This window comes from Melanerpes formicivorus, unplaced genomic scaffold (genome assembly GCF_026170545.1).
Source record: "Melanerpes formicivorus ecotype bairdi unplaced genomic scaffold, bMelFor1.0.p_v2 SCAF_8, whole genome shotgun sequence".
NCBI classification, from domain to species: Eukaryota; Metazoa; Chordata; class Aves; order Piciformes; family Picidae; genus Melanerpes; species Melanerpes formicivorus.
In genome coordinates this window covers 10,370,064-10,390,251 of record NW_027142360.1, presented here as the reverse complement: position 1 = coordinate 10,390,251, position 20,188 = coordinate 10,370,064, and the positions used below count along the sequence as shown (strand labels likewise).

The 20,188-nt window shown below is 53.6% G+C and overlaps 1 protein-coding gene across 2 annotated transcripts; it reads right to left on the bottom strand.

The window, feature by feature from the left end:
- Positions 1-20: 20 nt before the first annotated feature.
- USP5 (ubiquitin specific peptidase 5) lies at positions 21-19,934 on the bottom strand. Of its 2 annotated transcripts, none has more exons than XM_068142042.1 (20): positions 19,802-19,934; positions 18,218-18,343; positions 16,857-16,923; positions 12,550-12,683; positions 12,171-12,316; positions 11,370-11,554; positions 10,250-10,344; positions 9,255-9,448; positions 9,036-9,107; positions 6,679-6,760; positions 6,350-6,475; positions 5,804-5,957; positions 4,825-4,999; positions 3,621-3,709; positions 2,748-2,939; positions 2,070-2,213; positions 1,786-1,931; positions 1,550-1,703; positions 798-882; positions 21-639 (listed from the first exon to the last, which is right to left on the bottom strand). In XM_068142042.1, exons 1-20 carry the CDS (start codon positions 19,907-19,909, stop codon positions 546-548), a joined length of 2,568 nt encoding a protein of 855 aa, XP_067998143.1. In that variant the 5' UTR covers positions 19,910-19,934; the 3' UTR covers positions 21-545. The 2 variants fall into 2 exon arrangements, with proteins under 2 accessions (XP_067998143.1, XP_067998144.1); XM_068142043.1 differs by having other exon boundaries at positions 2,817-2,939.
- Between the last annotated feature and the right edge of the window lie 254 nt (positions 19,935-20,188).

The window sequence follows — 20,188 nt, the reverse complement described above, 5'->3', positions numbered from 1 at the left end:
GGCAGGCAAAAACCAGCGGGGCTATTTTGACCTTTATTTTGTTCCTCGTGTATTTTGGCATGTAAAGGGGAGGAGGGGTGAGGGGATGCTGCTCGTGGCCCACCTTGCTGCCCACGGCCCGTGCCTTCCAGGCTGGATCCCCCCACCCAAGCCACACATACACACAAATCCCCTCCTCCTCGTCCAGACAGCAAGGAGGTGGCGGCATCATCCCAGCAAGCAGCAAAGCACAAGGGCTGTGTCACACGGGGGTGGGGACAGCGAGGTCACTCTATCGAAACAGATATTCCCATTCCCTCCCACCCCCCAAATCCCTTTTGCTCATGTCCACGGGGCCTCCAGCCCCCACTTTATTAGTCAGAAAACTCTGGTCTTCTCCTGTGTCTTTGTAGAGAGGCCAAGAACGGAGGAGTGGAGAAAGAGGAGCAGGGGAGTGAAGGCAGCTGCTCTCATCCTCGCTGCTCTCGTCCTCACTGTCCATACCCCTTTCCCCACCATGCCTTGAGCCTGCTCTCTCCCCCCACCACACACAGCAAGAGGCTGTTCTAGCTGGGAATCCGCTGATAGAAGTAGATGTAGCCCAGGTCCTTGGGGGGCTTTTCAGAAGCACAGACTTTCTGGTCGTTGTAGATCACCCACCTGCAAGAGGCAGAAGGGGAGCTCAGGGATGCCATTCCCTCATTCCCCCAGGCCTGCTCTCAGCCCTGAGCTCCAAAGGCTTCAAAAGAAACAGGAGAGGTCAGCTGATTTAAAGCTTTACCTCACAGTCCCCCCTAAGCTGTGCAAATGCCTCTTACCTGCCATCTTTCTTGATGTGACAAACATAGTGTCCACACATAGTTGAAGTGCCCATGTGGCTGATGAAGGCAAACAGCTGATATTCTTGGGAGGAGGAGGGAAGAGGAGTGATCAGAGAAGGAAAGGCATCTTACCCTGAAAGACCCTGTGTAAGGCCTGTGAGAAAAGGATCCCTGAAGGAAGGTCTGCTGGGTAAAACTTTATAAGTGGATCTCTGTCAAGTGTGACTAGGAGGAGTTGGTCTGAAGGCCAAATGTATAGGAGAACAGGAGAGGGTAACTGGCACCCTGCCACCCAACCTTCTCTCTTCTGACTCTTTATTTGGCCCTGTGGGTGCCAGGTGGCTAATGGCAGAGATTCCCCCTCCCTACAGCACCCAGCAGTGTAGCAGCACTAGCACCGATCCCAGAGGCTGGACCTGGTTTTTCAAGGGGAGGCTAAAGACCAGAAGCCTCCCCAGGAAGACTTGGAAAAAGCAGCACAACCCTTCCTGTCTTTCACCTGATGATACTTCCTCTGCCCTTCTTACCTTTGCCTTTCTCTTACTGGCTTCCAGGTAATTCCCAGCCTGAAGGCTCTAGACTCTGCTTTGCTATCCTCCCTTTCCTCCCTGCTTCTCACCTCAACACCCAGACCAGCTCTGTGGCAGCTGCTGCTTGCTGAAACCTGTGGTACTGTGTGGATTAGGGAGAATAAAGCCACATTGAGTTTGCACTCCAGTGGAATCCACATTCCACTGCTTGAGACTCACTTCCAGGCCCGTCACGCACTTTAGGACCAACAGGGACAGACTCTGAGATGGACTCTGCTGCCGAGCGCCCCTCTGAGGTATCCATGGCAGCTTCCGCGTCGAGGTCATCAATGTGACTGAAGATCCAATCCACAGCACGCTCCAGACTGTTGTTCTAGAAGGATGGAAGATTGTGAGGTTGGAATTGCCTGTTCCCAAAACTCTCCTTTCACTCTGACATCACCCATGCCTCTCACCGTGGCTCTAAGTGCTTTCATAGCCTGGTCCCGGGAGAAGCCCATGGAGACAATGGTGGCCACACTGTCTTCTGAAGGAGGGTCTGGGCAGGCAATAGTTGACCCTGGTCCACTGGATCCAGGCAGAACTAATGGGTTAGCAAAGTCTGCAGCAGGAAACAGAATACAGCTCAGAGCAGCAAAGGGATGCTGTCAGAGGTCCCAACTACTTCAGTTTTCCACTGCTGCAGTAGGACAGGAGGTACGATGGCCCAGATGCAACATGCTTCCCCATGGCCACATACCTGGATCATCCATATGTGACATGACCCAGTTCATGGCAGCCTCAACCCCACTGTTCCCTGTGTAGTACACGGCTTTGCGGCAGGCGTCCATGGGAAAACCCATCTCCACCAGCTGGATAATCACTGACTCATCCAGCATGGGTGCTGTGGGAAGACAGAGATTAGAGCCATCCACTCCCACCCAGCCCTGCCTGCTCCCTTTTGAGGCAGCATCACCTTGTTTCCCTCAAGCCACCATTTCCTGGCTTCATTTTGCACAGGTGCTGTGTCCCTGCTCCCTTCGCTACTTTCCTTCCTCACCAGCTGGTCTCACAGGCAGGCACCCCAGTGGAACAAAAGGACTCAGCTGGAGCTGAGGAGCTCTTCCCTACCAAACCCAACCTCCTGCTGTGCCTGGCGAAGATAAAACCTCGACCAGCTAGATCCGGTATAAACCCCAGCGCAGCCCTCTCTCGGCGGACCAGACGTGTGCCCTCCCCATCTTCCACACAAGAGCAAGTCTCAGACTCCCTTGCATAACACCCTTGCATAAGAGGCATGCAAGGGAGGCAGCCAGCATGCACTGACAGCAGGGACAGGGACAGTCTGTGCAGGTGGGAACGGCTAGCGTGAGAGACAAGACAAGGAGAGCGAGGAGGGGGAGTCAGGCACCAGGAAGAGAGGAGGAGAATCACTAACATGTCGGAGAGGAGAAGTGAGGGGAGCAGAAGGAGTCGTCGTCCTCGTTGCCATAGAACCCCAGGCTACCTTTGGGCTCATCTGGTGTCACCAGCGGAGGGGCGATGTCTGGCATCTCCTCTTCCCCATCCTGCAGCCCCGTGCCCTGCAGCGCAGAGATATCCAACTCCTCTGGCATCTCGATGGAGACATCTGCAAGACACCGTCCTGCTCAGCCTGCCTGCAGCGGCACAGCCGGAGCACTGCGCTGCGGGCGCGGCACGCTGCGGGCTGCAGCTCGCATCCACAGGCTGCGTTGGGTTGGGAGGGACCTTCAAAGGCCATCTTGTCCAACCCCCCTGCACTCAGCAGGGACACCTCCAACTAGACCAGACTGCCCGAGGCCACATCCAGTCTGACCGAAGGTCTCCAGGGATGAGGCCTCAGCTGCTGTTCCAGCATTTCACCACTCTCTTTGTGCAGAACTTCCTCCCGGTGTCCAACCGAAATCTGCCCTGCTCCAGTTTAAAACCATTGCTTCTCATCCTGTTACCACAAGCTCTTCTAAACAGTCCCTCCCCCAGCCTTCCTGCAGGTCCCCTTCAGATATTGAAATGCAGCTCTGAGGTCTCCCCTGTAGCCTTCTCTTCTCCAGGCTGGACAGCCCCAGTTCTTCCAGCCTGTCCCTATAGCAGCGGTTCTCCGGCCCTCTGATCACCTGGGTGGCCTTCGGACCTGCTCCAGCGGGCCCATGTCTCTCTCCTGTTGGGGGGCCCCAGAGCTGGACACAGTAGCTCCTTTTTGGGGTAGTTACTTTCCTCTTTGCAGCAATGACCACAGCACCCCTTTGTGACCCCCAACACCTCTATGCTCTGCACCTCTCATGCTTCTTACCAAGCTTTTTGGGCACCCAGTCCAGGCCGAAGGTGAACTTCTTGATCTGGATCACAAGATAGTCTGGGAAAGAGGCGAACCGTGTTGTTCTGAAAGAGATACACAAGGCTTTCAATACTTCACTGGGGGCATCTAGTTGGCTCCAAAAAAACAATCAGTGAGCAGGGTGGAGCCATGTCCTCAGAGGGAGATACACAGATTGGTGCAGCTCGCTTGTGCTGTTCAAACACAACCGTTTCCAAAGCAGATGCTCTACCAAGATAAGGCAGAACGCAACATCCACAAAATCTTGGGGGTAGAGGAAAAATAGAACACATCAGCTGCCTGCCAGGTTTCTGTTTTCCAAGCCTTCTCAGATTTTAGGATGTAATTGCAAGTCTAACCTTTGAGAAATTAAAGGAAATCAAATTTTATTAGACTGACACATCCAGCTGCAGGAAGTGACAAGCTCTCAGGTGCAAGAGCACTTCTTCAGGCCTTAGAGCAGCCTTCCAGTAGCTGAAGGGAGCTACAAGAAGGCTGCAGAGGGACTGTTTGCAAAGGCAGTGATAGGATGAAGGGCAATGGTTTGAAATGAGGAAAGCAGATTTAGATTGGATGTTAGGAACAAATTCTGCACCATGAGGGTGCTGGAACACTGCAACAGGTTGCTCAGGGAGAGCATTGAGGCCCTGTCCCTGGAGATACTCAAGGTCAAGCTGGACAAGGCTCTGAGCAAGCTGATCTAGTGCAGGATGTCCCTGCTGCCTGCAAGGGGTTGGACTGGATGAGCTTTGGAGGTGCCTTCCAACCAAACCATTCAATGCTTACATAGAGCATAGCGCCTGTGAATCCTTCCCATCAGATTTCAATGGCTATGGGGCAAGGAAAATCCAATCATCTTCCAGAAAACTCTCAGCTTTTCATTCTAAATTCCAAATTCAGCTGTAAATGCAGTGCTGACCTTGAAAACCTCCAGGGATGTGGCCCTCAACTGTCATTCCTATGGAGGGTCCCAGAGCTGGATGCAGTACTCCGGGTGAGGACAATTGCTCCAGCACTGATGAACTGGTTGCCCCTCTGCTTCAATGTCCCCTGGGCCCAGGGTGTGCAGGACTGCAAAGCTTTGGTAACACTTCTTCCCCAAACAACTAAAATAAGTCCCCAAAGGTGTGCAGCTATGGCCAGTTTGCCACAGCCCAGCTGGTAACTCCTACACACTCACTTGAGAGCCACAGACTTGGCCTGCAAGGCTGTGCTCCAGAAATCATCCACCTGCTCTGGAGCTCCATAGGCCTCTAGGCAGGAGCTGAAAGGCACCTTGGCTCGCACCAGCTCAGGCAGTGGCTGCTTCTCCTCCTCTGCCTGCCGCTTCTTCTCCTCATATTCCAGTAGCTCATCTAGAGAACCAAGCACAAGAGTCAAAGACCACATCTAGGCATCTGCAAAGCAACTGGTGTCAACTACACCCAGAGGCAGAACTCCATCAGGAATGGTGCACAGAGCTCTGCTCTGCTGCTGAGCTCCTATGTTGCTGTTGTAGTGTCAGAGGGAATGGTTCTAGAGGGTGTGGCAGTTTTAGGCTGTGCTTTGGAAGATTTTCCACAGATCTTGAGCAGGAAGTGGTAGAATGTAAATAAATTACCATTGGATGTGAAAGGAAAACGATGATAAGGTCTAAGTCATCCCCCTGGTCAGAGGACTAACACAAAACTAACTGTCTCTCTTTTCGACTCCTTCACTCCAGCCGATACTAACTAGTACTCCTGCTGGCTTTACTGACCTTGGATGTGTTCCTCTGTTGTGCTTAAGTACTAACAAGTGACTCTCTGCTTTTCTCCTTTCTTCTCTTGTCTCAGGTACAGGGGGAAGGGAGCAGGGAGGGGGAAGCTGTTGGTAACCCCCTGGTTTTGTCCAGGGGGGCTCTTGTGCTGTTTATAAACTGTAAATGCCTGTAAGTATTGTGTATTTTGTACATTCATTGCATTCCATATTTCTAGATTGTAGTTTTGCTTGTAAATACAGTTCCATTAGCTTTCAACTGAGCTGGTCTGGCACTTCTATGCTGGGGGTAATTTCAACCCCCCATGTTCATATTAATTGGCAAAGAAATGGCAAAGCCAGGAAGCCCCTTCCTCATGCACTCCAAGGACAACATCCAGACATCACCTTTGCTGCTGCTCTGGCCTTGGCACACCACTGACCTTTGTTGAGGGCAGCATCCATGGGCACAGGCAGCTGCATGATGTAGTCCACACGCTGGGTGTATTTCACCTTCTCTGTGGCCAGGCACTTCAGCTTCTCCTCCACCAGGAAACGGAACACCTCGTTAGGGTTCTCCGAGCTGCGGCAGTTCCTCTGCAGGAGGAGAGATCAGCAGGACAGATGTGACAGCAAAGTGGCAGAAAGAACCACTTGCAGCAGCAGGACATGGCTAATGGGTGTGCACTTCTGTACTCATGCCACTGGAGAAGACAGCAGAGAGTAAACTACAGCCAGCTTCTCTACCCCAGGAACCCACGCCAGACAATTTACATCTCCAGCTGTACCACTTCTGAACGAGATCCCTCCAAGGGACCAGCCCCACAAACATGGCCCAGCAGCTCTCCTTCCCTGCTTCCACAGGGCTGGCTCTTTTCCCTGTGTTCTCTCCCCCTCTCTGTTCTCATCTTCACTCCTCACCTCCTGCTGTGGGCAGAAAACCAAAGCTGGGCTTTGCTATCACTGGAGAGGTGAGACTCAACCATTACCTCCACCATGTTGATGAAGTGCAGAAAGAATTCCTGGGCGTCCTGCTGTCGGTTAGTGGAAAACTCTGGGTGCCCCTTTCCAATGAGGGACTTAAACATGCGTGGAACGATGCCATTTTGCACTCCCTGCAAGTAACAAGGGAGAAGAAGGTGGTCAGGACTTGTCATGCATGCAGCACTCTACTTCTAGCACTGGTTTGCTTCAGGTGACAGAGCCCTGGAACCAGCCCCAGGATGTGCCTTCAGAAAGGGTTCTCCCTCCTTTACCATGTAATGCACACACCACCTCAGGCAACACACTGCACAAGGATGCCACAGCCAACTCTCACCTTCTGATCAGGCAGCTGATCCCCATCTGCAGAAGCTGGCTTTGAATACTCCCCAGAAAGCAGCCCATGGCCCAGTTTGGCTCTGGAATGATGAAGAGGTCAACATTAGCATAAAAATGTTTTCTTCAACCCCATATACTCCAGGAGGCACCATCAACCCACCCAACTGTCCACTGTCATGCACTGTCAATGTCAGAGATCAGTTTCTCTGCTGCACAGGCAAGGATGATCTAATCTTGGTCTGTTCTCTGGTCCCATGAGACTTGGAAGCTACTAGGACTTCTGTGCACTCTCAACCATTGCTTGCACATGTGTAGAACACAAAGGAAGAGCTTCCTTTTCCCCACAGAACTGCAGCTGCTGCTGAGCCATGCAGCAGGCAAGTGACAGGCAAACGAAGCTGCAGCCTGCCATGGGTGTAGCAGTGTCTGTGACTGACTGTGCAGGAGACAACAGGGCAGAGTGGAGCTGTCTGAGCCAGAAATAGCACTGCTGTGAGCAGACTGATCATGTTTTCCCAGGGGAAAGATCAAGAATGCCTGCATGAAGCACTTAAAGGACAACATCCAGTGACTTCCTCCTACGCTCAGACTTTCCTACTCCTCCACTTCAGTCCTCCTCCATTACTGCTGCCACTTCCCTAGAATCAAACCCTAACAATTCCAAACCTTTGCCCAGGCAAAAATCTTCCTGGCTTTTCAACATAACCCCTTCCTCAGTGAATACCTCACTCCAGGCTGTCCAAATTAAGAATCCTCCCTTACTGCTGAAGTCCCTTCCACAAATGCCACCTTCCATTGCTCCCTGGCACTGCTCTGCTGCTCCGGACAAGATGGAGCAGAGAACTCTCACATTTGAAAATGTACTCTCCCAAATCTTGTGTTCCCTCTCCTCTGCATTCTCCTACTATGGCTCACACAATAGCCCCTTGCAGGGAGCCTCTTTAAGCATAGGAGTAAAACCTGGCTGGATGGCCAGGCCAAAGAGTGATGGGGAATGGGGTTAAATCCATTTGGAGGCTGGGCACAAGTGGTCCCCACACAGGCTCAGTGCTGGGGCCAGTTCTCTTTGAAAAGTGATCTGGACAAGGGGATTGAGGCCCCCTCAGTAATTTTGCAGATGACACAAAATGGGGAGGGAGTCTGAGGGTAGGAAGACTGCAGAGACCTGGCCAGGCTGGACTGATGGGCTGAGGCCAACGGGATGAGATTCAACAAGGCCAAGAGCTGGGTCCTGCACTTGGGTCACAACCATCCCATGAATGCTCCAGGCTTGGGAGAGAGTGGCAGGAAAGCTGCCCAGCAGAGAAAGACCTGGGGGTGTTGGTCAACAGCTGGCTGAAGATGAGCCAGGGTGTGCCCAGGCAGCCAAGGCCACCAGCACCCTGGCCTGAGTCAGCAATGGTGTGACCAGCAGGGCCAGGGCAGGGACTGCCCCTTTGTACTCAGCACTGAGGAGGCCATACTTGAGAACTGGGTTCAGTTTTGGGGCCCTCACTCCAAGAAGGATATCAAGGTAATGGAGCAGGCTCAGAGAAGGGCAAGGAAGCTTGGTGAAGGGTCTAGAGAAGAGGTCTGGTGAGGAGTAACTGAGGGAACTGGGGTTGTTTAGTCTGGAGAAGGCTGAGGGGAGACCTTCTTGCTCTCTACACCTCCCTGAATGGAATTTGGAGCCAGGTGGATGTTGGCCTCTTCTCCCTAGTATCAACTGACAGGGTGAGAGGAAATGGCCTTAAGTTGCAGCAGGAGAGGTTTAGGTTGGACATTAGAAGAAACTTTGTCCCTGAAAGGGTTCTCAAACACTGAAAGAGGCTCCCCAGGGATGTGGTTGAATTCCCATGCCTGGAGGTGTTTCAAAGATGCAGAGATGTGGTGCTGAGGGAAACAGTTTAGCACCAGCCTTGGCACAGTTAGGCAAGGGTTGGACTGGATGATCTTACTGGGCTTTCCCAATCAGAACAGTTCCATGATTCTCTCTGTAAATTATTCACTGACAATGAAGTTGCCTCAGTCTGTTTCTTTGTCCTCAGCCAGCTCTCCCAGTTTTGCTGTTAGGCAGATGGAACCTGCCTACAGGAAATGTCCCCTGGTACCAGGTGGCACTGCATTCCCTACAGAATACAGTAAAAGCCTCTCATAAACACTGGGCTGCACTCTGTCCTCTCCACCTAGGGCACTCAGCTGAACTTTCTTGGCTTAGATCCTTACTGACCACAAAGGATCAGTGTCTCTGGTGATGGACACAGAAACAAAGAGGCAAGGCCTGATGGAAGAACCTGCAGTAGAGCACAGTGCAGCAGCTAGAGGGGACAGAGCCAGGCAGCCTCAGCCTCCCTCCTCTCACTAAACTCTACGTACACTTGGGTGCTGAAGTCCTGTGTGGGGTCCGAAGGTGCACTTTGGAATATCTTCTCCAGCTTGTCCACATACCTGCAGAGTAAAGGGAGAGCTGAGCTCAGCCAGCAGAACCACAGCTCTGAGCCAGCTTACTGTGGCAGGAGCCCCCAGCTCTGAGAGACCTTTGCACCGATCCCAGGGGATCCTACGCTAATGGAAAGGAGTCCTTAGCTCACTTACTTTCTCTGGAAGTCTGGGATACTGAACAGCACCTGCATCACAGAGTTGAGGTAGCAACTGTTGCCCAGGTTACGGATACCAGTGTAGCCAGGCCCATAGAGGGGCTTGAGCTGCACGCCAGACTCCTGGATGAGCTCCCACTCCCCAATGCGCTGGTTCATGTCGATCTCCAGTTCTGTCATTGTCTTGTCTGTCTGTGGAGAGAACAGGAAGAACACTCAAGGGAACACCAGAGATGTGAAAAAGGCAATCACACAGTAGTTTGGCTTGGAAGGGACCTAGTCCAACCCCCTGCAGGTAGCAGGGACATCTTCCACTAGATCAGCTTGCCCAGAGCCTTGTCCAGCCTGACCCTGAATATCTCCAGGGATGTGGCCTCAACCACCTCCTTGGACAACCTGTTGTGGTGTTCCAGCACCCTCATGGTGCAGAACTTATTCCTCACATCCAATCTAAATCTGCTCTTCTCTCATTTCAAACCATTGCTCTTCATCCTATCACTGCAGGCCTTTGCAAACAGTCCCTCTGCAGCCTTCTTGTAGCTCCCTTCAGCTACTGGAAGGCTGCTACGCTGTGGAGAACCAAAAGGGGTCGAAACCATTCTGGTTTGTTAAACGAGAAGAGAAGGAAAACTCAAGAGTTGTTCCCAAATATCCAAATACCTGGGACAGAAGGAGGAGTGTTAGGAAATACAGGAGAAATCTGAACCATCCCCTTGAGGGGGCATGGAAATTACACACTGAGTCGAGGGAGCAAAGCTGGGAGCTTGGGCACCTCCCTGCTCAAAGTGCTAACACAGAAATCCAAGGAAATAAACCAATGGAGACAGGAGATAAGAGCACAAAAGGCAATGAAAGTAGAGAAACCCCCCAGGGTTTCTTGACCAGGAATTGTTCTACATAGCCACAGAAGGCTGGGATCCAGTTAAGACACCTCAGAGGTGTTTCCCTCCCACTGTGGAACTATGGAGGACACCCCTACTACCCCAGACTCACCTTCTGCATCTTCAGCATGTCAATCCCAAAGTGAGCAAGGTGCTCTGCTAGGTTAGGGTCCAACACCATGTCATCCTCGTCGTAGGAGTAGACATCTGTGCAGGAACACAGAGGAAAAGGAGAGACTTACAGCAGCTGTGATCTAAGCTTCACTGCTGGATGAAAAGAGTGCTCAGAACTGGGGGCTTTGACAAGCTGAGCAGCTGGAGGTTCTCTTCTTTCTCTAGAGAGCAGCACAACAGATGGGATATTGAGGTTCCTTCAAAACATGTGCCGAGGCAAACAACTTCATCACTGACCAAGGTGATGCCCCTGTGTCAGGGGTGAGGAAAGGGGTACTGTGCCGGGTACCCTCTGCTCAGGATGCAAAACTATTTGATAAACATCTCACCAGAGAAAACAAGCCATCAACCTGGAGAACTGCCCTGAAACCCTTCCAAGTACAAAGAGAGGGGAGGAAGAAGGCAGGGTTTTGCCAGCTGGTTCTTTGCCATAAGAAGCACTTCAGAATGGGAAGGTTTGTGGCACTGAATGCTCCAGGTTCTCACAGATCCCCAGATTGCATTGGGTTGGAAGGGACCCTCAAAGCTCACGTTTTCCAACCCCCCTGCACTCAGCAGGGACAACTCCAACTAGATCAGGCTGCCCAGGGCCACATCCAGTCTGATCTTGAATGTCTCCAGGGACAGGGCCTTAACCACATCCCTGGGCAGCCTGTTCCAGTATTTCACCACTCTCATTGTGCAGAACTTCCTGCTGATATCCAACCTAAATCTACCCTGCTCCAGTTTAAAACCATTGTCCCTTGTCCTATCACCACAAGCCTTTCTAAACAGTCCCTCTCCAGCCTCCCTGTAGGTCCCTTTCAGACACTGAAATGCCTCTATTAGGTCTCCCTGGAGCCTTCTCTCCTCCAGGCTGAACAGCCCAAATTCTTTCAGCCTGTCCCCACAGTAGAGGTGCTCCAGCCCTACGATCATCTTGGTGACCTCCTCTGGACCTGTTCCATCATGATGGACAACAACAGCCTGGAAACCCTCCCTGACTTCTGTTGTCAGACTGAAGTCAGCCTGAGTGGTGCCTGGCATGCCTGTAGCCCTCGGTGGCCTGCCCTTCTCACCAGCCCCATCAGGAGTGATGGTTCCCAGTTTCACAGCCAGGGGGTAGCCGGTCTCCCGGTAATGCTCCACCGCGTGGTTGTTGCCGCCACTGCCATCGAAATAGCGCCGGCCGCAGAGGATGGCTCCGTCTGTCATGTTCAGCCACAGGTTCTCCTTCATGTCACACTTGCTGCACTTCCAGCCACTAGGGACAAGGAACAGAGGAAAACAGATTAGGGTGAAAATGGTTGGGTCCTAGATCTCTCCATGAGTATCTTGTGCCCACTGAAAAAGCAATCTCCCTCCTCTTTTACTTCAGAGCCCTGAGCACCCAAGGGCTGATAGTGACAGGATGAGAGGGAATGGATTGAGGCTTGAGGAGGGCAGGTTGAGACTGGAGATCAGGAAGAAATTCTTGACAGTGAGGATGGGGAGACACTGGAACAGGTTGCCCAGGGAGGTTGTGCATGCCCCTCACTGGAGGTGTTCAAGGCCAGGCTGGATGAGGCCTCAAGCAACCTGGGCTAGTGGAAGGTGTCTCTGCCCATGGCAGGGGGGTTGGAACTGGATGGTCTTTAAGGTCCCTTCCAACCCAAACTATTCTATGAATCTCAATCTGCCATTCCTGCTGAGTGTCTCACACTCAGAGACTCACAGAAACGGTGATTGCAGCTGCAGTCCAGGACAGAAGGTGAAGGTGAAGGGGGTGGCTCTGGGCTATGGAATCACGGAATTGTTTTGGTTGGAAAAGACCTTCAGAGGCTGGGGCCTGAGCCGTCTGCAAGGCGGGGCAGCACAGCTGCCTCCAGCAGCAGGCTCACCAGGGCGGGATGCGGACATCATTCTGGAGCTGGTGCAAGGAGAAGGCGTGCTTGGAGACACGGCGAACCTCCCCGTCCCAGGCCTGCACCTCCTGCTTCCGCGACGCCGAGTCCGCCGTCAGGATGGCCTCCACCGCGCTGGCGATCTGCAGCGGGACAGCGGCCCGGGCACGCGTCAGGGGCAGGAGGGCAGGGGGGGAGCGGCTCCCAGAGCCACAGCGCTCCACGCGCGGGCTCAGAGAAGCGAGGCCCAGGCCGGCCGGCGGGAGCCCCGGTCCCGCTCCCTGCAAGCTGAGAAGGGGCAGCGGCTCTGCAGGACCCCGGGCCGGGGCAGCAGCCCCTTCCCCACCCGAGCAAAGACAGCTCCCCGCACACGCACCCGGTCCCTGACCACGTCCGGCAGCCCCTCCAGCCCGTCGTGAGGAATGTCCAAATGCTCTGGGAAAATGACTATTTTTACATCTTCATCATAGTCAAACTTTTCTTCTGTGATGTCAAATCCACCTTCGACACCTAGGGGAAGAGACAAACGTGGGGGGAAGAGGTAAAACCAGACAGCCTGCAGAGCTGCTGTGCCCACGCTTACATCAAACAAGCGAAGCTTTAGATCAGGCACCCACAACCTGCCCTCCACTTCTGGACCCAGTGTTTCTGCTGGTGCTGTGAACGTGACAGGAGCAAAGGCAAGCCTGCTGACGACAAGTTGGCTTTGCTCATCTCTTTGTAGAGGTGCTTAGGAATCTTCAGACCCTGACTACAGCCAGAAAAACAACAACTGCTCTGGAGACAATGGCCAGAACAGTGCCATGACAAAGCACAGCAGGGCTGTTCACCCTTCACAGCACGTTGGCCAAGAAGGCCAAGAGTATCCAGGGGTGGATTAGACAGAGGGTGGTGAGTAGGTCCAGAGAGGTTCTCCTGTCCCTCTTCTTTGCTCTGGTGAGGCCACAGCTGGAATATTGTGTCCAATTCTGGGCCACCCAGTTCAAAAATGACCTCAGGGAACTGCTTGAGAGAGTCCAGGAGAGAGCCACAAAAATGCTGAAGGAAATGGAACATCTCCCTGCTGAGGAAAGGCTGAGGGAGCTGGGGCTCTTGAGCTTGGAGCAGAGCAGCCTGAGGGGTGACCTCATTCATGTTGATCAAGGTGTGAAGGGCAATGTGGGGAGCATCGAGCCAAGTCCTGCTCAGGGATGTGCAATGATAGGACAAGGGACAATGGGTGCAAGCTGGAGCAGAGACAGTTCCACAGGAACGTAAGGAGAAACTTTTCCATTGTGAAAATGCCAGAGCCCTGGAGCAGGCTGCCCAGAGAGGTTGTGGAATCTTCTTCTCTGGAGACATTCCAAACCTACCTGGATGTGTTCCTGTGTGACCTGCCCTAGGTGATGCTGCTCTGGCAGGGGGGTTGGACTGGATGATCTTTAGAGGTCTCCTCCAACCCCTGACATTCTGTGATCCTGTGAATGAAGTTGCTGCCAGCCTGAGTGGCTTTAGAAATACTTAAAACCAGTCACCAGCATCCTGCAACAACACACCCAGATAATCCTCTTCTGTGCCTCCTCAGCACATCCCAGGGAGATCTGGCACCACTTCACACAGTTAAACAATGCACAATCCCTCAGGGTGTTACACAGCTTCTGAACACCAACCAAATTAAAACAGACTGATGAGGTCCTTCTGAGTGGTTCTGTGAATCTTCTGAAGGAGGATGAGGAAGAGGGTCTTCAAGAGGGGATTGGACGTGGCACTTGGTGCCATGGTTTAGCAGTCATGAGGTCTTGGGTTACAGGTTGGACTTGATGATCTTTAAGGTCTTTTCCAACCTTATTGATTCTATGACTCAACTAGCAGACTGCTTCCCAGCTCTTCTTCCCCCACATGTAGACAGGAGCTTATTGGGAGGCACCACAAACTTTGTTCAACCAACACTTAAGAGGCAAGTACTAGAGATCTGTTTTCCATGAAGTGGGAAGCTGAGATACAAAGAGATCAAAGTGTTCAGAGAAGAACCATGAAGCTGGTGGAGGGTCCAAAGAACAGATCTTATGAGAAGCAGCTGAGGGAACTGGGGTTGTTTAGTCTGGAGAAGAGGAGACCAAGGGGAGACCTCATTGCCCTCTACACCTCCCTGGCAGGAGGCTGGAGTGAGGTGTGGGTTGGTCTCTTCTCCCCAGCAACAAGCAATGGGACAACAGGAAATAGCCTTAGGTTGCCCCAAGGGAGGTTTAGGTTGGATATTAGAAGAAAGTTCTTGCCTGAAAGGGCTCTCAAAGACTGGCACAGGCTGCCCAGGGAAGTGGTTGAATCCTCATGCCTGGAGGTGTTTCAGAGAGGCAGAGCTGTGGTGCTGAGGGACATGGTTTAGCTCCAGCCTTGGCAGAATTAGGGAATGGTTGGACTCTCTGGTCTCTCACAACCAAACCAATTCTATTCTGTGATTTTGCAGCCACTGACATTTTGCTCCTGAATGTTCCTAATACTTAAAAAAAGAACTCTTCCATGTCAGGATTAGCCAAAGCACCACAGTCTGGCTAAAAGAAGATGGAGGAACAGAATCTCCTAGATTTCAGAAGACTTCCTGATGGGGCAATTCTTTCCTACTCTCCCACTCCATCCAAGTCACAAAGCTGTTATTTCAGGCAGCTGTTTCCTGAGCCAGTGACAACTCTTGTCTCAAGACCTTTAGAGGGCTGAGGAAGCACAAATAACTCACAAACAGCAGACTAGGCCTCACCTCTCCAAAGCCAGCATAATCATGTAGAGGGCACTGGCTGTCTGAGCAAACGATTCTAGTCTCAGTTGTGCTCCAAGAAACCTTTAGGACTCCACTCACCTCACCAGAAAAGCAACAAGCAGTGGACAGTCAGTGCTGGTGTGGGTGCTGAGGCAGCAGAGTCTGGGTGTCTGCTACACAACGACACAGGCAGGCAGCAGCCAGCACAGCGCAGCCGAGCAGGGCCCCGGGGCTGACCCCCCTCTAGCGGTCAGCTCCCAGCAAGCGAAGGGCTTCGGAGTGAGTCCTGCTGCGGGCTGGTAAAGAGCTTGGCTTTCCTTCTCAAGAGCTAGAACAGTGCCAGGTGTGGAATTCAGCATGAGAAGAATGCTGATGATACTCTGATGTTTTCAGGTGGTGACAAGAAGTCGAGGACTTTTCAGCTTCCCACACCCTGCAAGTGTGCAGGTGCAGCAGAAGCTGGGAGGGAGCACAGGCAGAGCAACGGACCCAGACTGAGCAATGCAATATTCACAGAACCACAGAATAGTAGGGGTTAGAAGTGACCTCTGGAGACCACCCAGCCCAGCCTCTCTGCTAAAGCAGGAGCACCTAGAGTCAATCACACAGGAACACATCCAGGAGGGTTTGGAGTGCCTCCAGTGAAGGAGACTCCATGAGCTCTCTGGGCAGCCTGCTCCAGGCCTCTGGGACCCTCACAGGGAAGAAGTTTTTATTATGTTTATGTGGAACCTCCTGGGTTCCAGTGTGTGTCCACTGCCTCTTGTCCTGGCACTGGACACCACTGAGAAGAGTCTGACTCCATCCTCCTGACCCTCACCCTTTAGGTTTTGATCCACATTGAGGAGATGCCCCTGAGGCTGCTCTTCTCCAGCCCAAACAGCCCCAGCTCTCTCAGTCTCTCATCATAAGGTGTTCCACTGCCCTCAGTCCCTGGGGCACCCAGAACTGGATACTGTATTCCAGGGGTAGCCTCACCAGGGCAGAGTAAAGGGTCAGGAGAACCACTCTCAACCTATTCACCACAGCCCTTCTAATCCACCCCAGGATGCCCTTGGCCTTCTTGGCCACAAGGACACATGGCTGGCTCAAGGGCATCCTTCTGTCCAGCAGAACCCCCAGGTCTCTTTCCCCAGAGCTGCTCGCCAACAGGTCAGTCCCAAACCCTTCCCAGTCCATGAGGTTGTTCTTTCCCAGATGCAGACATCTACATTTAGCCTGTTGAATTTCATTAGGTTTCTCCCCAACCAACTCTGCATTCCTGAGCAGAGCCTGGCTCCATCCTCCCCACATTGCTCTTCACACCTTAACAAACATGAATGAGGTCACCCCTCAGGCTCCTCTGCTCCAAGCTCAAGAGCCCCAGCTCCCTCAGCCTTTCCTCAGCAGGGAGATGTTCCACTGCCTTCAGCATCCTTGTGGCTCTGCTGGACTCTCTCAAGCAGTTCCCTGAGGTCCTTCTTGAACTGGGTGGCCCAGAATTGGACACAATATTCCAGATGTGGCCTCACCAGGGTAGAGTAGAGGGGCAGAAGAACCTCTGTGGAGCTACTCACCACACCCCTTTAATCCACCCCAGGGTGCCCTTGGCCTTCTTGACCACCAGACACATTGCTGGCTCATGGGCATCCTTCTGTCCACCAGGACCCCCAGGCTCCTTTCCCCAGAGCTGCTCTGCAGCAGATCACAAATACCCACACCGAGCTGAGTCAGGCAAACGGAGTCAGGAGGATGCAAAACATCTACAGAAAACACAACATGACTTTGAACACAGAACAAAACCAGCACCCCAGCAAGGGCCTTCCAGACAGTGCCCACCTGAGGCACACCAGATCACACGACACTGACCCAGTCTGAGATACTAGCTGTGAGTTTGCCACAAAGCCAGGCTCTTGCAGACAGCTGGTTCAAAGCCGCGAGGACAACGCAGGACACAATTGTTTTCTTACCAATAGCCAAGCGGGTTGGTTTCTTTCTTGGGGGGTCTCCAGCACTGGAGCTGGTGTCTTCTTCCTTCTATTCCATTGAAAAGAAATAGAGTTAGGGGGACAGGAAAGCTATGGCAAGCCCTCCAATCCCACCTTTCTGTGATTCTGTGGATGTGTGGTGGTTGCATCAGGTTCTTGGGCTTCTCATGTGTGTGTGGTAAGAGCTTGAGTCTTGCTGTGGCACACCAGCTTCCATGGGAAGGGGCTGCTGAGAGACCTAGGGTTGTTTAGTAGGGAGAAGAGGAGCCCAAGAGCTCATTGCTCTCTACATCACCTGGATGTACACCTGGAGTACTGCGTCCAGTTCTGGAGCCCCTATCACAAGAGGGATATGGAGGTGCTGGAAGGTGTCCAGAGAAGGGCCACAAGGATGATCAGAGGGCTGGAGCACCTCTCCTATGAGGACAGACTGAAGGAGTTGGGGCTGTTCAGTCTGCAGAAGAGAAGGCTCCGAGGTGACCTAATTGTGGCCTTCCAGTATCTGAAGGGGGCCTACAGGAAGGCTGGGGAAGGACTTCTCAGGATCTCAGGTAGTGATAGGACTAGGGGGAATGGAATGAAGCTGGAGGTGGGGAGATTCAGGCTGGATGTGAGGAGGAGGTTCTTCACCATGAGAGTGGTGAGACCCTGGAATGGGTTGTCCAGGGAGGTGGTTGAAGCCTCATCCCTGGAGGTGTTTAAGAGAAGGTTGGATGAGGCTCTGGCCAGCCTGATCTAGTGTGGGGTGTCCCTGCCCATGGCAGGTGAGTTGGAACTAGATGATCCTTGTGGTTCCTTCCAACCCTGACTGATACTATGATACATCTCCCTGAAAGGAGGTTGGAGTGAGGTGGGGCTTGGTCTCTTCCCCCTCGTGTCAGGTTATAGGGTGAGAGGAAATGGCCTGAAATTGTGCCAGGGGAGGGTTAGGTTGGAGATTACAAAAAATGTCATTGCTGCAAGAGTGGTCAGGGATTGGAACCAGCTGCCCTGGGAGGTGGTTCAAAAAATATGTGAACATGGCACCTGGGGTCCTGTTTTAAGGACCATGGTGGTCTCAGGTTGACAGTTGAACTTGATGACCTTAGAGGTCTTCTCCAACCAAAACAATTCCCTGATTCCATGACTGAAATGAAGCTACTCTGGCAACAGAAAGAGGCCAGGCAGAAACAGTGGCAGCAATCCATAGAACAAGCAGAGCTGAAGAACTGGTGGAGCTTGGCTCACCAAGGAAAACATCAGCTAGGCTTGAGGAGAGGAAACTCTGTATCTGCTGAACACAGAAACGTAACTCAGCCCTCAAGTTCAGAGCCAGCTGGGCGGTCTGTGGTCTGACTTCTTACCAGCTTGCGAGTCCTCTTGAGGTGCAGGTAGACCCGCTGGCCTGTTTTCTGATAGTGCTTCTCCACATACTGCTTCCCAAAGCCCAGGAACGTGTTCATGCAGATATACAACCCCCCATCCGACTCCTGGAAGGAAGGAGATGTAAAGAAGTGAAGGGAGGTGGTAGAGAATGCCATTCCAGCTGCTAGGATAAGCACAGGCTTACCTCTAGGAACACTGCTTATTATTAATTAGCTCCTTCCTACATACTGAGTAGCTAGGCAGAAATAAGGTGGCAAGCCTCAGCCAGCCTGGCTGCCTCAGAACAGGTACTGCTGCCAAGATGATGCATTTATAAACCTCCTTGCCTGGTCCTTTATGGCAGGATGCTACCAAATCAGCAAAGCCTAAGCAAGAGTCCTCTGAAACTCATCTCACAAAACGTCCTTAGCACACACAGTTTGTGCTTTCAGAGCATGGTACCATTGCTACCACCCTGACCAAAAGAGGATTCTCAGTGCCACAGGGAACTTGGCCAAACTACAGGAAGGAAAGTTAGCAGACCACTGTGTCTTTGCTGCTGCATTCAAAAGCTTGTGAGAAGCTCTGACACAGTCACAGAGCGAGCCCTCCTTGTACTACAAACACCTGGAAACACCATGCTCATTCAGCAGAGACACCCTTTTTAAACTGAAAGAGCAAGGGTCCCCAAGGCAGTGGCTGGAAATGAGAGAAACCACTAGAAAGCTCTCAAGCCTCCCAACATTACACAGGTGGGACAGGATCTCGGGAGGTCCCTTCCAACCCCTCCCATTCTGAGAGTCAGAGCAGGGTGCACAGTCAGGTATCACCGCAGGGCTCAGGAAGGGACAGAGGGCCAGGCTGCCGTATGCTGCTGCCTTGAGGGATCCGTAGCTTCCAGCCGCTGCCTATTTCTCCTGGTGGGCTGGAGCACGACCCCAGACGGTCTCCTGCTCCCGCCGCCTAGGCCTCCACAGCTTTGCTTAGGCTAAGGATAGAGAGGGAGGAAGAAGAAGGGACAGCTGCGAGATGGAGACGGCTGGAGAAGAGACCACTGCCATCTTAATGACACAGCACCGATTCATCCTCCGTCTGCCGGGCCAGGCCCCGCGATAAGGCCAGAGGGGCAGCTCAGACCCGGGCAGGGCGGGACCACTGGTCCGCCCCGCACCGCCAAAGCCGGGCACAGGGCGCCGCCCTCCCCCCACCCCCGGCAGGACTAGAACTCCCGGCAAGACTCGACCAGCGGAGGGAGGGGACTGGGGGCACCCTGCGTCCAGGTGAGCGGGGCCGGGTCGCCACCGAACGACCTGCCCACGCCCACTCCAGACCCCAGAACTACAGCCCCCAGCTCGCCGCGGCCGGGAGGGGCGCGTCGCGGGGCAGGCTGGGCGCTGTAGTCCCGGGGGACGCCGCACTCCGCCCGGCCACGGCCCGCTCCGGCCACCGGGGAACCACAAGTCCCATGGCGCTCTGCGCGGGCGCCGTCACGCCGGGCGGTTGGACTGGGAACAGGCCGGAGCTGGGGGGGGTGCATCCCGGCGAGGCGGGCGGGCGGGCCGGCGGCGGCGGGGAGCGCTTACCGGCGTGTCAAACGAAAAGGCACATTCGTCCTTGTGGACCCGGTCGCCGGCCTTGGGCACCCGGATGGACGACAACACCGAAAGCAGCGCCTCGCTCAGCTCCGCCATGACAGCGGCTCGGTGCAGCACCACCCACCGCCCCGCCCTAGCCAATCGCGGCCGGCGTCGTCAGGCAGGCTCCGGCCAGTGCCGGGCCTCGGGGGCGCGCCGGCAGCCGAGCCGTGGGGCCGGCTCGCCCAATCGCAGCCACCTTTCATCGGCCCAGGAGGAGGCGCCGGGCTCCCTGAGAGGAGCAGAGCGGCGCAGGGGCAGGCGCTTGCCGGAGATGGACAGGTGGCCGGGCCGGGCCCTTACGTGTCGGGCAGGGGCTACGGGAGACGGGCGGGC

Excerpts from the sequence above, each read along its gene's own strand:
- USP5 (XM_068142042.1), bottom strand. The coding sequence starts at position 19,909 with ATGGCGGAGCTGAGCGAGGCGCTGCTTTCGGTGTTGTCGTCCATCCGG. Across the intron at positions 12,317-12,549 it reads CGGACGTGGTCAGGGACCGG|ATCGCCAGCGCGGTGGAGGC; the intron begins GTGCGTGTGCGG and ends GTCCCGCTGCAG. Across the intron at positions 1,704-1,785 it reads TGAAAGCACTTAGAGCCACG|AACAACAGTCTGGAGCGTGC; the intron begins GTGAGAGGCATG and ends CCATCCTTCTAG.